Source organism: Phaethon aethereus (assembly GCF_964289735.1).
Source record: "Phaethon aethereus genome assembly, chromosome: 5".
In the NCBI taxonomy this organism is placed as follows: domain Eukaryota; kingdom Metazoa; phylum Chordata; class Aves; order Phaethontiformes; family Phaethontidae; genus Phaethon; species Phaethon aethereus.
Window position 1 is genome coordinate 37,994,002 of NC_138579.1, and position 17,029 is coordinate 38,011,030.

Sequence of the window (17,029 nt, forward strand, 5' to 3'; positions counted from 1 at the left end):
ACTAGCTTTTGCTAGTGTGCTCCAGAGAGCATAAAGCATAGCTGTATTTGGCTTCCTTGCTGAGATTTCTTAAAGAAAAGGCAGTGGTTCACCTCAGTTGTGTGGGACTTTGTTTTACATAAGCTGTGAAACAACCATCAGATAATAAAAACTTTAAACTCAGACTAGAGCGATATCCCTAAAGTAATTTTTATTGTCTTCTTCCTCTCTACTTCAGATGACACAACACAAGTTTAATTTATCAGTAAAAGAGGTTTATTTACTGGATTCAGCAATTCTGAAAGGAACTTTTGCTGTAAATGAATGTTTTATTTTACATGCCTCTAACAATATGAAGCCTTTTGAGCTCATTTATTTCTTCCATGCTCTGCATCATCCGTGAAAAAAAGTATGTAATAAAGGAAAAGTAACCAGGTAGGAGATGTTGGGGGAGAGGTTGTATACACGCTATATTTAAAATAAAAATCTAATGTTGGTCTGGCATTAAAATTTTCTGGTTGGGCAGCATAATTTTTAACTGGGAATCTTGATAGCAGTGGCTAAAATCTCTAGGCCTGGGTCAATAGGAATCTGTATTGCGTTCTGTCAGGTATCAATCATGGTACTTGCCAGGCCTGATACTCCCAGTTATAGCATACTATGATCATATGATTTGTAGAAGGTATAGGGTGTCATTTTCTTCAGTTAGAGTTTTAGGACTTCATTGTTCTTCGTATCCAAATCAGATAAGTAACATGTATTCTTTCAAAAATGTTAGTGAATTCAGCATGCAACATATGTGCCAGATTGGTAATATATTGAAATAAAAATTATCAACAAAGCAAGTTTAAAATGCCATGGTAAAGCATCATTTATTCCAGAAATTAGAGTCTGTGTCTTTGTCCTCTAGAGGTGTCTCAGAGAGTCAAATTGATGTCTTGCATGTACTGCTAACTGATTGTGTGGAAATTTTTTTAAGTTCACTTTTTCTTTATTCTTCTGTCTTTTTTACCCATCTTCCCCCATTGTAGCAAATTAGACGGCCGGATGAAAGCAAAGGAGTTGCTAGTAGAGTTGGATCCCTCAAAGTAAATATGTTTCTAACATTTATTTTGCAAGTTTTCTTCTATAGCCTACACTTTTCCTTTTGAAGGGGGAGGTGAGGGGAGGGAGGGAAGGGGCTTTTCCATTTCTCACCATCCCATCATTTTTATTTCAGTATTCTTATTGCTGTTGGGTCACATTTTGTTTGTTTCTGTGCTACACATAGAACAATCTAGTGAAGGCAGGCTGCCAGTTAGTTACCCTTGAATGTCACCACAAATAAGAGATAGTAACAACTTTCTTGAAGTGCCTGTAATTTGGTGATCATGATTAAACCACTTCTCTGATCTATGTTGTTTGCTGTCTCTTAACTGCCTGTTACATGGAGAAGTGACTTACTCATCTTCAGACTACTGCTTCCCATCTTGAAACATAATTAAACTTTTATAGTGCTCACACTTTTTGCATTTAAATCTGCAAAAGACTCTTACAAGAGAGTTGAATATTTCATGTATATCTAGCCTTTAAATCAGAAAAAATCAGAGTAAATAAAGAGGAAATGAGAGAGAGATTCATGTCAGGCTAATAAGAACGGAGCCACTGTTTTGCTAATAATTAGTCCCTTCTAAGTTTTTTGTGTTTGTACAAACATACTCAAATATTTAGAGCACTTAAAAGAACAGGCAGATATCTAAATCAGTACCCACCATGCATAGTGTTACACTCTAATAAATGGTTTAAAACACATCTATACCAAGATGCTGATCATGTGCAGTCCAGGCCATTCTGTTAAGGTTCCAGCTCAAGAGTTGCCTCTTTTTCAGCCATCCAATTTTTCACTTTTTTTTCCACTCTATTTCCTTTTAGCACTTTCTCAAGCGCTAATTATTTCATTTTTCTTCTGCACTCTCCTTGCCTTTCCTGCCTTCTTGGTTTTTGATCTTTTGTTTTGGTTTTGTATATGAGTGTATTGCCTTTGTTCCAGGACAAGCCATCTTCTCTGTTCTCTAACACTGCTCTACAGCTGCTCTTTGTGAAAATGTTACTTCACTGAGCATAAAGAAGGGGAGGGGAAGGATTAGTTATGCACCTCTTTCCAGTAATGACGCCATTTAAATTGATCTCAGCATAGAAAAAGAAGACAGTTGCTATTTGTTTATACAAGTTATAGCTGGAGGCATCTGTAGCATTCCTCACTGTCTGTGAGGCTTTGTCTTTTCAACTTGTGTTTTGGGAAGAGGTTTTAGTAAAAGTGTAGACGAGAAGAGCACTGTATATGAACGAGGCACTGTTTCAGTGGAAGACATTCAGGACCACTGAATTCACATGGAGGAAAATACAAAACAGCCACAGTTTCTCTGCTGTTTTTGAAAATTGTGTTTGTAATTCCTGTGACCTGTGCATTTTAGTGGGTCAACACATACAATTCCAGATGTGTAATGCATATACATATGCAGAAGATGTAGCTTATTAAGGTGCTGGGATTCACCTATTATTTTTATGAGCACCCACTGACACCTAATTTAGGATTATTATTTTTGTATTTGATGCCCAGGATTTAATTTCACAACCCAAAACACATATTTAGACTCAAAATCTTATATGAATATCCTTATAGAAAATGGGAAATCCTAATTGAGGTTCCCAAACATGAAAATTTATGTCTAAAAAGTTATTTTTGATGGAAATAAATTCTAGAACACAGCCTTTCCAATAAACAAGCAAATAAAAAAATAAATGAACAATGTAGCAGAGATTCAGTAGCTTTAGAATGACCTGTCCCTTGATTTTTTTTTTCCTGTACTGAAAAGAAGAGCCACGTTAATCTAGCAAAAAATATCTTGTTCCCAATTTCCCAGTTTACTGAGCTTGTATGTCTGTGTTGTTCAAAGCACTTTGATGTCTTGAAATGTTTTGCCAGAGGCAGTGAGAAATGTGTTATGCTATAATTTATTTTTAAAAAAAAAACAACACACAAAAACAAAGGAAAAAAAAAGGTGACAAGAGAACAGGTTGCTCTTTAAATTCATTTTCTGATGTTTACATGTAGCTCCATCGAAAGCTGGAGGAGCTCAGAGATCACCTAGAAGGCAATGTCAAAGGATGCTCTCTCCGAGTAAATGTACGATTTCACTCGGTGATCTGTTTTTTTTAAAACTTCCACTGGCTGGTAACACCAAATCTGATTGGTTTGTCCTCTCATCCCCATCTTTTTCCTTTCTCTCTCTCTTTCTCCCTTTGTGTTTTCTTTCTTTTCTAGCTGGGGTTTCATTTTAATGTGTGTGAGAAACCTGACATAATTGACAGGGTTTGTTTAGAAGAATATCCTACTACATTTTAATGAACGCTAACTAAACTGCTTGGCTTTACAGCAACTAGAAACAATCACTTTCCAAAATTGAGGTTGGATATCTAAAAGTTTCCTGAATATTAAACTTATCAGCAAATAAAATAGATACCCTTAATTTAAAGGATAAAAATATCTTCTGTCAGTGATTGACAGCCTTACCTGAACTGAAAACTATGGCTGATATAAGGTAACCCAAAAGCATGTAGGTTCACATGTACCTCTGTCTTTGCCTTTAATCTTTTTGGGTCGCTATTTTATCTCACAAAATAAGTTAATATTTGGTTGATTGCCAGTTATGCAAATTTTGTTGCTTGCTTTTTTAGCATACTGATACAAAAAAATTCTGCACCATATTTCTTATGCATCAATTTTGTTCTTTAATTAAAAAAAACCTTGAGAAAAGGATTAGGATCTAGCATATCAGTCATGATACCCCTATAAAGTTGCCCATTTTTCACAGAAATATTTAATAAAGCAAGTCAAATTCAACATAACAATACAGGCAGCAGTACCTTGTGTTCAGTAGTTCACCTCATAAATTAAGATCAGCTTTTCAGCAATTAGTTCTATAGAAGAGAATTTAAGCTGTATAATTTAATGTATAATGAAAATTAGAAAAAGGGGACAGTTGTGGGCATAACAGATGTGAAAGTTACTAACCATTTATCTCTTTGCACATCCATCCAGTGAAGATTCTCAGAATAATTCCTTTAGATTCATGTCCTGTTTGTGTCTTCCATATACTATGACTGTTGTCGTTCTCAGCACTATCTTTCTAATGCATAATCCACTGTGGTTATATAGTGCAAGATAATTTTGCTAATGATAATGATTTGATAATTTTTACCGCATATCCAGCTATGTATCTGACATAAAGTTGATTTCTGCTCATTGTCAAATAGAAGTCTCTAAATTTACAATCTTTTGCAGGTCAAATACAAGGAAATTGAGCTGCTAATGTATTGCAGCTTTCTATACAATAAATTTGATTAAAGGACTGTGTCTTTTCCCTGGCAAATCTTTAAGAATACCAGTTTTGGGGGGAATAAACTGTGTGATATTTTAGATTTGGTGGTATCTCAAATTTATTAGTCATAATCAAGACAAAGCAAGTTCCTTTATTTTAGTCTCCTCTTAAATTCATTATTTAGTACTAGAGAATAAATATAAAGCCAGAAAAAAATTATGCCATGAATCTTTGTACTACAAAAAAGGTGTTCTAATCATACATTATTTCACAGAATGTCACATGGGGAAAGGTTTCAACTGAAAAGCTGTGACCATATTAACCATGACAAATTACTTGTCATGCAATTGTCCTGTTCCTCTGTGCCACTTTATCTGTTATTTTGTGGCCTCACCCTATGCAATGTAAGTAAGGAAGTCAGATTGTGAACTAAGAAATGTTCCATATATTCTGCATATGCCCTTTAAGTTTCTTAAAACAAGCAGGACACATTGCAAGCATAATAACATATAACTAAAATCAGCTGCTTTGTCACTGCCACTCTGATTCATGCTGTAATAATGGATGTTTTAGATAAGGCAACATTTCAAAAGACAATATACAAATGACTGATCAAAGAATAGAACAAATCCTTATTAAATACTGGGCAATTGGAAAGAAAATACTGAGGGATCTGTTAATAGTTCATCTTTAAAAGAATTTTCATCTATTCCATACTGCTTTTGGAAAGGAGTTTAGATGTAAGTTGTTAATACTCCTACAATGTGGCCAATGTATTGAATGCTGTGGGAGGGGGAGCATATAGTATCTGATGGCTGGCCCCATAAGTGAAAATGAAATGCTATTGCACAACTGTGTATACTATTAAGGTGGAACCTTTGTTCCAGAATGAATTGCAAAGACGTACTTTCCAGATTAAATTCAAAGGCCATTGGAAATATGTAGGAAACATTGGAATTCTGCAGAATATCCCAGATTCCACCAAAAGTTTAGAAAGCCATCCAGATTTTTAAAATAAAATTACACTGAAAACATGCATGAAAATTTGAGTTAATTAAACAGTTTGGGGCTTGAGTAGTTTTCATTTGAAAACACTACTTTTAATATCAGCAGTAACGCATAACCACTTACAAAAAAAGTTATCCTGACCTGAGATTTGTTTTTCCATTTCTTCTTGAGATCTTCATTGATCTTCCTTGCAGCTATTCCAGTTCTTTTCATGGATTAACCCTTTGACCCCTCCCAAAGACCTGTGTTTGAAGCTGAACTTAAATACTGTTTGGAAAAATTGGAAAGTCTTCTATCACTTGGACATGTTAGCATTCCCCTTCTGTTCAAATTAACATAGCAGTAGCAAATAAGTGCATTAGCTACTGAGATGATCAACAGTGTAACAGCTGACTGGTTTCTATTTTAGGACTCATAATACCTGCTAAAATTGATACCTTCCTGAAAGTGTGGAGTTCAGCTAAGATTCAACAGAACAATGCTGCTTCAAACCTGTGTTTTGAAGATTTTTTTTTTTTTTTTTTTGTAATTGTGCAGGCTAAGAATTTTAAATGCAGGTTTAGATTCTGCCGAAAAATGTTACGGGAAGCTCATCAGAAAAAAAATTAAATCTAAGTATAGAAGTTCTACACAGAGTTCCTGAGTAATTTGCAAAACAATTTTTGTGTGGCTTATGACCAGCATAGTTCCAAATCAAAGATTCTAGTTTTGTTCAAGAAAAATGTTCTCAGAATTGGTAACAGAGGCCAAATACTGTCCATAGATGATGTTTAATGAAACCGAGATTATCATTTGTCATACAGAGCTTTACTTCTCGGTCTATGGTCTCCTGCATGCAGTGTTCTGTCTTCCTTTAAGCACCTGCCTTCTTCGATCATGAAGAAGGATTACATTTACGGAGCTTTTATTCCTATTTAATAATGGACTATTCTTAATAGTCCATTATTAAAGATCTGAGTCAGGCCAGTAAAGCCCTCAGACTAACAACAAACTGCTCTTGCAGCCTTTGAACGAGATTCTCAGTTGGTGTAAATGGACATAGCTCTTTTAAAATCATTCTCACTGAGGAATTTCTGTGACTGACAACATAGCCCCTTGACATGAATGTTCATGGGGGAAAAGAGCCCAACAGCTCAAATGTTAGCAGGCTAGCTTCACCTAATGTAGTATGGAGGGCTTGTCAGGTAGCATACAAAATGAGGAGAACTGCCTCCTCTCACAACCTGGAAGGATCACTGGAGTTCATATATGACAACAGATTGTAAGCAGAGTAGGTGATAGATTGCAGAATCATCAAAGGAGCTTGGGAAAGTATTGACATTTAATTTTAATAACACAGAAGCAATACACTTACAAAATGCTGAAATCAGGCAGATGCTCAAAAATAGAGACTAGTTAGCAAGAAAACAATGACATAGAAATGATCAGGAAATGGTAAGTGGGCAGCAGATTAAATGGTCTCATTGTGTGATGATGTTGAAAGCAAACCAAACAGCAACCACTGTGTTCAGAAGTGTGGTATGAGCATAGTCCTTTCCTCAAGAACATTAAATCATTTTGAGACTAGAACACTGGAGCGGACACTCAATTTCATCATTATGAGAAAATTACATAGGTAAATTGAGAGTCTATACATGTATGAATAAGAAAAAAAGAATTTGGAGTGATTGACATTAAGATACTAAGGAAAATTGTGTGTGTATGTCTTTGAGCATAGGGAGAAATAAAATATACAGGTATCTTACTGAAGGGAATGTTATCATTTGCTTCTATGCAACTGGAACTATGAAAAGGAAAATACAAAGTTATTTAAAGTTATTAAATGCTAATAGGAATAAGACTGAAGTTAAATGGTAAGTTTAGCCTAGATATTAATGAAAATATGAATAATTAGATTACAGGATAATTTGACAAGGAAAGTTACAGCATTCTACTCCTAGTAGTTGTCTAAGAGAAGATTAAAGTAGTACACAAGTCTCTAGCATGCCCCTTGTAAGCTACTGTGAGTAAACAAGATGAGCCAAATTCTTCAAAACTTTGCAGAGTATGGTTCCAAACCACTTCATCCTTGTTTGTTTCTGTTTATCTAATTGCTGATACTTAAAAAACTGCTGCGTGATGTTTCTTGCTGCTACTGCATTCATTGGATCCTCGCCTGCAAAACCGAAGTTAATGTTTCTTCTTTTTCCATGCTGTTGCAAGACAAACCGTGGGAACAATGGTTGGACATTATTTATGAGAATCTTGATTGGAGACTCCTCCAAAAGTCTTAGATTAATAGCAGAACCCCTGTTCTAAGCAAAAGTGCACCTTCTCTTTCTTAGAAAGCTTTTAAAGCAATGTTTCGAGAAACAGCTTTTGCTCTGCCAGAAGGGGTTCTCTTTTTTTTTCTTTTTTTCATTTTCTTTTTTTTTACAAAGTAGACTGTTTAACAATAATACCTGATCTCTTAAAACTGCATTTTCTACTGTTTCTATTTTTTGGAAGGAATTTTCTATTTTTTACTTAATCCTTCTGCAAATCATCTCACTATAAGAAAACTTTTCATCAGGTGAAGAAGGTGCTGAGTCTGTGTGAACATTTAAGATGATGTGAAGTGTTTCAGATTTCCTTAGTAATGTTATCTAGAAGAGCAAACAAAATACACAATGCCAGAAGGGAAGAAAAATATTTTCAGAGTATTAACAAATTTTCAGTGAAGACAGAACAGCTGTATAGAAGTATATAATGGAGACATAAATGAACACAAACAAATGTGACTATAGAATTTTCCTTGAAGTGATATTTTATATTTCAATGAAGAATTACGAAATACACACTTGACATTGAAGAATATTCGTAAGAGACTTTTTATGAGTACCATGTTCTCTGCTCAGTCCCTCATAATACCTAAATCAGCAAGTGGTCACTAATAATTTATGTGGAAATTCTTGGTGGGTTCATCTTTACCACAGATGTATTCAAACTGCTGTACAGATACTAATTTTGTTGAAATCCAAGAAAGTTTTGCTGGGGCTTCTGATAATTTGTTTTTTCACCCCTAGAAAAAATCAAAAGGAGATTTTTAATGCATTTATAAGAACCGTGTCTTTTTAAATTTCTTTTTACTCTTTCTTCACAGCCAGTTGTCATCAGATCATTTTTAATCTAACAAAAGTTAAGGAAAAACAAAAACCCAAACAACCTCTGACTTCTCTTTGTAATTGAAACATGAAATGTTTTCAACCAAAGTCAGAATTTTCAGATTTGTTAGGAAAGTAAATCCTATAAATAACTGGAGAGTCCTTTTTTAATACTTGAGGTATGTCTGAGTGATTAATAGCATAGAAAAATGTGTCTCTCCTATAAACAAAGTGTTTCTTAAGCAATCAGTAAAACTGTAGCGTTACCAATTATCTAGTGTCTGTGCTGAAAGCTTTCGGCAGTGGACAGTGTCCCTCAAAAATCACAGCACTTTACATTGCTTAGGGACATAATCTGCAGATTTCTACTGACCTATACCTGGCCGTTAGTCATTTAACTTTGCAAGTTATTCTGGTTTTTGGGCAGTGAGATTGAAGAAAAACCTCCGTTGTCAAAAAGCTGGTTCTGAGCAGCTGAAAAGATAAAGATATACAGGGAAGAATAGGACCTCTAGTGGGTTTTCACATGTACCCTTTGCAGAGTTACAATAAAAGTAATAGTAGTAAATGAAAGAGACTGGTAAAGCTTCATCCTAGAATACCTTATTGTCCTAAGGATAGTGTTGTCAGTTATTTAGAGGAGGAAGGATCGATAGTTGTCTTCAGATTAATCATTGCTTTTAATTATTTTGATAAATACAGTACTTTTTTTCTTTTGAGAAGCTTCCACCTTAAAAGGCATAAATTTGGAGTTTCTGAAATAGCTGGTCATGTAAACTTAATGAACCCCCTGCTACTATCTCAGTGCTGGAACCACCTATACAGAAAACCTTCTGAGACCCTTACTGTGCCACCATTTCTTTTTTAACAATGTTTTCTTTTCCCCACTGCACAACCAGGCTCGGCTCCCTTCGTGCTCATCCACCTATAGTGTTTCTGAGGTATACTTTGCACGTGTTCTCTCACACAGTCGACCTGCTCTCCCATCACACTTTTTTGGTTTTATTTACTTTTTTCTGTTTTGCATTGCACTGTGCACAAGTGGGGAAAAATCAGCTGGGGGGAGGCAGATTTTGCATGATCAGTCTGCAGCCATGTTCAGCGTGGTTTTAAAATCACTGTACCAGTCTGGCACCACCATGATGTGTAGTCTAGCTAGACAACAGCTATATAACATATGAGCATAAATTATATAATAAATGCATCCTTAATTATCTCTTACATTAGAATAAAAATAATAAACTTTTAGATGTCCAGGCTGCAAAATGCTTCACTGGTTAGACTGACCCATTTTCAGCCAGCGAAACTGGAAAGACTCTGTAAAGATGGCTGTCACATTATGATTACTAATTACCTGTCTAGATATAGGTGGTTTTATGATATCTGAAGTTCATTATTAATTCCCAAAGCTCTGGCTTGGGTCATTACCTACCAAAATGCATATACTGTTGTAAATACTTCCATATCAGCTTCATGGTAGCCTTATATAATAAGGTACAGTACCATCTTAGCAGGAATTGAAAAGAAAAATAGATTCAATTGTAATTAGGATGGGGAAAAAGGAGAAGGATGTTAAGATAAACTAGAATTCACAACATCACGGGATAAAAACAGAATTTATGAAATACTGTCCAATTAATGTCATGACCCACTGTGTAAAGATTAGGCTTCAGCATATTATTATAATTGATTAATGGATGAGTATCAAAAAGATGGACTTGAGGTTTTCTGCAATACTGATTCAGTCTTGAGCACATACAGTTACTTATTCTGTATTCTAAAAGAATGCCTTAAAGTTGACAAGATCTCATAAAAAGATGACAGTTCACTCTATCTCACACTGTAGGCCAGTTCTAGACATGATGTGAATGTTCTATTAATGAGCATCATAAAAAATGCAAACATAAGGAGCTCACCTACTCAATCACTTGTCCCTAAGCAGGAAGATCTGTGTGTAAGCAATACCTTGCTGACATGTGTCTAATTTGTTTTCAAAAGCTTCAGCTTCTTAAGCAATCATTCCAAGCACTTCCTTATCCTTTTTTTATAGTTTCAGTGTATGAACAGGCAAAAGATCTAATAAAAAGGTTTTTAAGAAGATGCTTACCAGTTTTTTTGTCATAGATAAATGGTTGCTGTCTGGCTCTACCAGGAGACAAGTCGTTTTAAAGATAGTCAAGTATGTGTTCTTAAAAGCACCTGATACGTATTCTGCAGTTTGTTGTGCCTTGTTCCAGTATTATATGAAAGCCTCACTGTTTTTATCATGGTTATCATCAAAACACCAATATGGAATAAATAAGTAATACTATACTCATACACATACAAAGACACTTTTTAATAAGTAATACAGGAGCAAGAAATTAAGTTGAGTGCTTACAGATGCAAGACAAACACCACCCTCACTCAACCAGCCATTCTTCTGAATGATATGTATGAAGTTAAGAAAAAGCACTGGATCAACAAGCATTTCAGCTTGATGATACTTTGCTCCCAAAGAATCCAAGCAGGATAGTTCACATCAGCAAAAATGGTGAACATGCTCTTACGGATTATGAAGTAAATAAGCCGCTTCCAGGAAAACTGGACTCTTCTTGTTTTGTCTGCAACTTCAGCCATTGGTCCTTTTCGCTTTCTGGAGGGATCACTGTCTTCGAAAGAAGTACAAACCACGGTATTGTGGCTGGCAACTGGTCAACATGTATGGGTCTCCTCCTTGATCAGATTCCAAAACATGTTTTGCCTTCTCCAGAGCTATCAGGCAGTAGTACCAACTAGTGATCTTGGAATAGTTCGATTCTACTGCAACTGAAGAAGAAAATTGGAGTATTAAGTGCATGAAAACTTAGTGAACGCTGTCCACAGACGATGGCTTTGCGATTTGTACCAAAGAGTCTGCTAGCTGAAGTATCAAGGTGGCACTGCGAGACTGTACAAGCAATTCGTCCTTTATACTCTGTCCAAAGGGAAGATCTTCATATCTAAAATGCAGATAATGTGGCTGCCTGGTGAACCGAATCTTGTGATGCAGTTAAAAAAATTTCAGGCTGATCAGAATTTCATGCTTATGAAACATACAGTGCAAGACCTAGACTTCCCTCTTTTAAACTGCAAACTGAAGGTATAAAAAAAAACCCAGATACATTCTTCTCTGGTGACAGGAGAGCATCCTGTGTATTTTTGAACAGGCCGTTTGAGCCAATGGCAGATACAAAGGAACAAGTCAATTGAAACTGACGCTCTCAGTGGCAATTGTAGCTATTTGAAGAGGCAAGGAGGGATTGGAGATTCTCTGGGGGCCATAAAGTATTTGCAGTGTTGTTTCTAAATTCATAAGAGACACTTCACTTAGAAATATAGCTTAATGTCAGGATGCATATCCAGCAATGCTCAACACCATCTGCTATTTTGGAAAATGAGAAAGGCTGCTATGAGTAAACAACCTCCTGACCTCTAAATGATATGATAGAAAATCTCACAAACTGAGGTGTTGTTAAATTGGGTCCAAAAGCCTGTCATTAGTTTTGATCAAGGGGAAGAAAAGGAGTAATATTGAATTGCATGTCTCATACACAGGGGGAAAAAGAAACCACACAATTTTTACAGGCTCTCAAGGTTGTCTCTCGTGTCTACACCTATTTCTGTGGTACTTATTCCCAGAAAACATTTTTCTTATGCTCCAAGTTCAGAGTTTCTTAATTTTATATGCTCAAGTCATTACCAAATAACTTTAGACCTTCAGAGGATGCCAGGAATACAGAGACAAGAGAAATTGAATCAATGCTGTGGGAATTCATCTGAACGTGCCTTCTGACAAAGGTACAGCAAAAGATAAAAGAAATGATAACCTGATATAAACAATTTTTGAAACCTGTTGTTCAGAAATAGACACTATAGAGTCATCGTAAGAAATTTCCTTACAATTCTAACTGTTGGGAAAACCTCTGGAATTGGATTAATTTGCACTCTTAGAGCTAAGATTGCCAAAAGTGAAAGTGAGCGTACTATCAGGGATTTTTTTTCTGCTGTTACGTAGAAGGTCTCTGATTGAAGAAGGAAAAGGTCCTCCATCAGGAGAGAAACTTGGGATCTGTGTATTCTGCATTGTGAAGAATTTGAGGTAGAATTTGCTGCCTGATTCTTTTCATAGAAAACATCCTTGTAGAGGCTATTTTGCATCTGAGAGTCCAATAATTAGGAAAAGCTTCTTTTCACCTGTTCCTTTTTATTTTCACCAGTTGCACTGGTGAAACTGCAGATGTGGTCAACTGGTGCCTATGTGAGAGGAACAGGCAGAAAGTTTTCTAAAACTTCTACTTACCTTTAGTTACAGAAAGGTTTTCGTAGTTTGTTGAACTCCAGGGATTATAGGGTAGTAGTACTATACACCTGCTTAGCCCCAGTCAGCACCTTAACAATTCAGCTTGCCTGGAATGAGGTGCTGTCTTTGGTTAAACTCAATTAAATCAGAGAGTTTCTTTAAAAACTGATTCCCTTGTGGCAAGAGAAGTAAAGCTTTAATGCTCTAAAATAGTATTATGATAAAATATAAATTCATGTTCTCTTTGAATTTCACAATAGTTTTTCCCCCTTCATGAAAACCAGTCTTCATGCCTGTAATCTTTATAAACGTTAGCAGGAGTACTTAAATGCTTTTTCTAAGAGTAGAAATATTAATTAAGAATGATGCTGATTTAGCAGTTGTGCAGTATAGTATGTGTGTGATATATCTATAATTTACTTATTATCCAGTTGTCACAAAACGTAGTAATGTATTTTTTTTAATAGCAGTAGTTCACTTAAGAAATTATTAAATCAGATTGGCTTCACTTACAATTGTAGAAGTACTCTGACTTCAGCTTGTATCTTAAAAATACCGTACAAAATGTAAAACTAGCAGGTTGAACAATGAAGGTCCATAGTCTCCTAATTTATAAGATTACAGTTAGGTAGTATTACACAATGGCCCCATTTTTTATCCTTATTTGTGTCTCAGACTTTTTATTACCAGCATCAATCTCTCTCTCTTTCTCTCCCTCTCCTCTGGCTTCTGCATGCGCTATGTGTTTGGCTAAAAGCGTAATGAAGGAAACCTATTGATCTGCTTGTTGAAAGTATACTGGCAGCAAAATGTTAACTGCAGTGCTATCCCCTGCTTTCTGAAGGAAAAAAAAAAAGGTTTCAGAGGGAGACACTCAGGCCTGTAGCTTGTCATAAGTTTTATGTAGCCTCATTGAGTGGTTAGAACATAATGCCTTGTGTTCTGAAAGATCTGCAAAGTTCTGTTAGTTTTCGCTCCCACAAAGTACATTATTTCCATAAAAATAGGTTTTGGGACATGTATTGGCAGCATAGTGATTGATGGGATTTGACTGTATGCTTAGCACTGTTCATAAAACAACAGAGACTTGGATTATCTTACCTGATGAGACAAGAACAGAGGAACCAGTACAGGGAATTAAGTATCAGCAATATTCAGAGAACAAGAGGAAATACTATTTCCTGCAACAGGTAGTTGTCTTCAGAAGTCTATTCAGAGACTGCAGTAAGATTTGTAAGTGCTCTAGGCTTGAAGTATTCTGTATAGTGTACATTACAAAATGTTGTAAATAACTGAATCTTGTTCTTCAGAACTAAAGCTGGGTAAGAGACTATTTCTCCTTCTACTTAGGCTAGTTTGGGCAGTGCTGAAAGACCAAGAACTGCTACTCTGACTTTCAGGTGTTTACCACCACCAACATAGAACCCAGAATGCAATTTTAGGTACAGGCTGTTAAGTTCACTGTTGATACCTGTTGTAAATCTGCACTTCATAGCACAACTGATTTGAGGATGGGTGGACCGCTTATATCTTCGGGGCAGAGGGGATTACTTTTGACAGATTTAGGAGCATCCTTAATGTGTGCACAGTAAGCCCGGGGTTTTTAATTTGCTGCCTACCTGCAAATTCTGCATCCAGGACTTCCAGAAGGTTTTTCTGGCTCCAAGATGATATGCCAGCTTCCTCATGCTGGCTTAAGAATGTGGCAACCCCTTCTACTTTGTCATCCTTTTTTAAATTTGGTTTCTTACTCATTCATCTCAAATATTTCTTTCTAGATTTCTAACCAGAGGGCCAATTAGTGCAAATTTTGAGTTAGTTTATTCTGATATTAATAACTTAAAACTTTCCAGAAGCAGTTTGCCAGTTAAAAAATTTAGAAGAATTAATTTAACCATGATAGTTGACTGTGCAATTGTCAAATAACAGAAAAGGTCTTCAGTGAATTCTTAGGCACCCCAGAATGCTTTATAATTACGGATTTTAATATAAAGGAAAATCCTAAGTAAATATCCATATGCAATGTTTGAAATGTCAATTGCATATTGTTAAAGGTCTGTCTCTAGCACTGTTTTTGAAGATCATTAGAATAACAGCAAGAAAAATATGACATAATTCTAAGAAATATAAATAGATTTGAAATACCGTAGGTGATCTTTAGACTTTCAGGTATAATGAGTGAATTACATGGTTTTGTTATTGGTCAGATTATTAGTGGGTTTGTACTCAGTATTTATGCCCTTGACCTGTACATTTTTTAAAACATATTATGCACAAACTTGATTAGAGTGGCGCAAAGTTTATATTTTGTAAAACATCAATTAACTTCCACTTCTGTAATATTAATAAATCTCATAAATAGGGAGAGCACCAACAAAATCAGTCAGACACAGGATTTCCTTTTTCTTTGCTTGTTCTCTTGTAAACTTTTCAGTCTATATATCAGCTGGACGGTTGTTTTGGGTTTTTTTTCAATATAAAGAATTTCATTCAACCTTTACAGTCACAGGGTGACATAATTGAAGTGAAAAAGTGTTTCAGGAGAGGAAAACCATAACCAAGAAGAGTGAACCTGTGCCTTTATTTTCTCCAACATAGTATCACGCTCCTGGCATGAACAAAGATTGCTGTTAGACAATTAAAGCTATTGCTTGGATAGGGGAGACAAAAAGAAGTAAATGTAAGCAGTTCCCCTCCATTCTCTTCTCTACTTTCTAGCAGAACTCCAGTAGACAGAAATTTGGTCCTTACATCTGACATAAATATACTGATCCACTGAAGAAAAACTGCTACATTAAATTGAGATTGCCTATCTCATTGCTTTATGAACCCCATATGCTTTGAAGAGGTGCTTTTCGTAATCTGAACTAATGTTTTTCCAAGTTAGCTCTGTTCATTAGAGGGAATGCTGAGGTTTTCATATTGTTCATGGACATGGCTTTAATTAACTTTCAGGTATATCCTTAACAAGGTCTTCAACTTGAAAACAGAAAAGTATCTTCAGAAAAAAACATATATATGTCTTTATGTGTCTGTGATATCTACAGTCCAGAAACAAATGAACACCACAGAGTCAATAAAGATCCACTAATCATTTGGGTTTTGCCCAACTATGTTGGTACAATCTAGTCCTGGTTTTCTGTTATTTTTTTGCAGTTGCTAATAGAACAATAAGATTTTAAGTAAAATTAGAATTTGTAGGTATTTTTCTTTCAAACATAAACCAAAGGTCAAAGCTTTCTGTTTGGCAATTGCCATTTGAAGAATTACATTTTTCCATTGCATTTTGCTTTGCTAAAAGTACTATCTTACTCTAGGCTTAAGAAAAATTAATGAATTAAAATTCTTACTTTTAAAGAAATGTGGTTTCCTCGGTGCACATTAAAATGCAAAAAAGTGCAAAAATGAAAAGACAGTGATCTAATTTCCCTATTCATAGAAAATAGCTTTACTAGTTCTATCTTCGTTCTTGTTATTGGGATTAGTAGCTGCACAAAACATTTCTGTAGCATTCTCTCTGTCATACCAGAATAGAGAACTGTTCTTGCTACAAGAGCTAGATGTCATATCCAGAAAGGCATTCATGACAGCTCATGAGTGAAAGCATGGCAAAACTCCAAGTTACATCAAGAAAGAGAGTGTGTTATTGCAACAATCTGATCAAGGTATAAATGAATAACTTTGATGAATGACATCTTATATTTACAATACAATTATTTTTTAAATTTCATTAAGAAATGTTACTATGTTTTACTTTAAATACAATTCATCTTTGTTTACCCACTACTGAATCTCAAATTAGATCCATTATTAATTCATACATTCAATATAGAAACAAAATTTTACTTAATCCTACAGCTTCTCTGTGCATGGTACTTACCTTGTGACTTCTGTCAAATAAAATTATTCCTTCATATTAACATTTTGCATTTATTCTTTTGTTCTCTACTAATAAGTTCAGTTCAAGCACTAAGTTCAGTTACGAAGAACTATTTAACATGCAGGAGGGTGGTAAAAACTGGGATTTTGAATGGCATCTCCTTTCATATTACAGATTTTGGCTTAAACCTTATCTATTCAACTTAAAAAATCACTGTCGTTCTTGTGGATTTTTATTATGGTAAAATGCTTCCCAGCTCTGCATTTACCAGAGAGAGAATAAATAAAATTCAAAGTGTCTGTTAGGAAGCATAGGCACGAAGAAATTGAATGATAAAATTACAGCTATTTTCCAGATA

The 17,029-nt window shown here is 35.3% G+C and overlaps 1 protein-coding gene across 8 annotated transcripts in view; it reads left to right on the forward strand.

Annotated features, from left to right (window-relative positions):
- GPHN (gephyrin) overlaps nucleotides 1-17,029 on the forward strand; it is a gene marked incomplete at both ends in the record, with an annotated part of 312,397 nt that overhangs the window by 225,722 nt on the left and 69,646 nt on the right. For 3 of the 8 annotated variants that reach the window (XM_082000102.1, XM_082000104.1, XM_082000107.1), the window contains one exon: nucleotides 1,011-1,067. The exons of 3 other annotated variants lie outside the window; for them this stretch is intronic. In XM_082000102.1, the coding sequence (XP_081856228.1) occupies nucleotides 1,011-1,067 (57 nt within the window). Of the gene's footprint in view, nucleotides 1-1,010; nucleotides 1,068-3,073; nucleotides 3,146-17,029 lie in introns of all 8 variants that reach the window. 2 more of the 8 variants (XM_082000103.1, XM_082000106.1) reach the window with 2 other exon arrangements.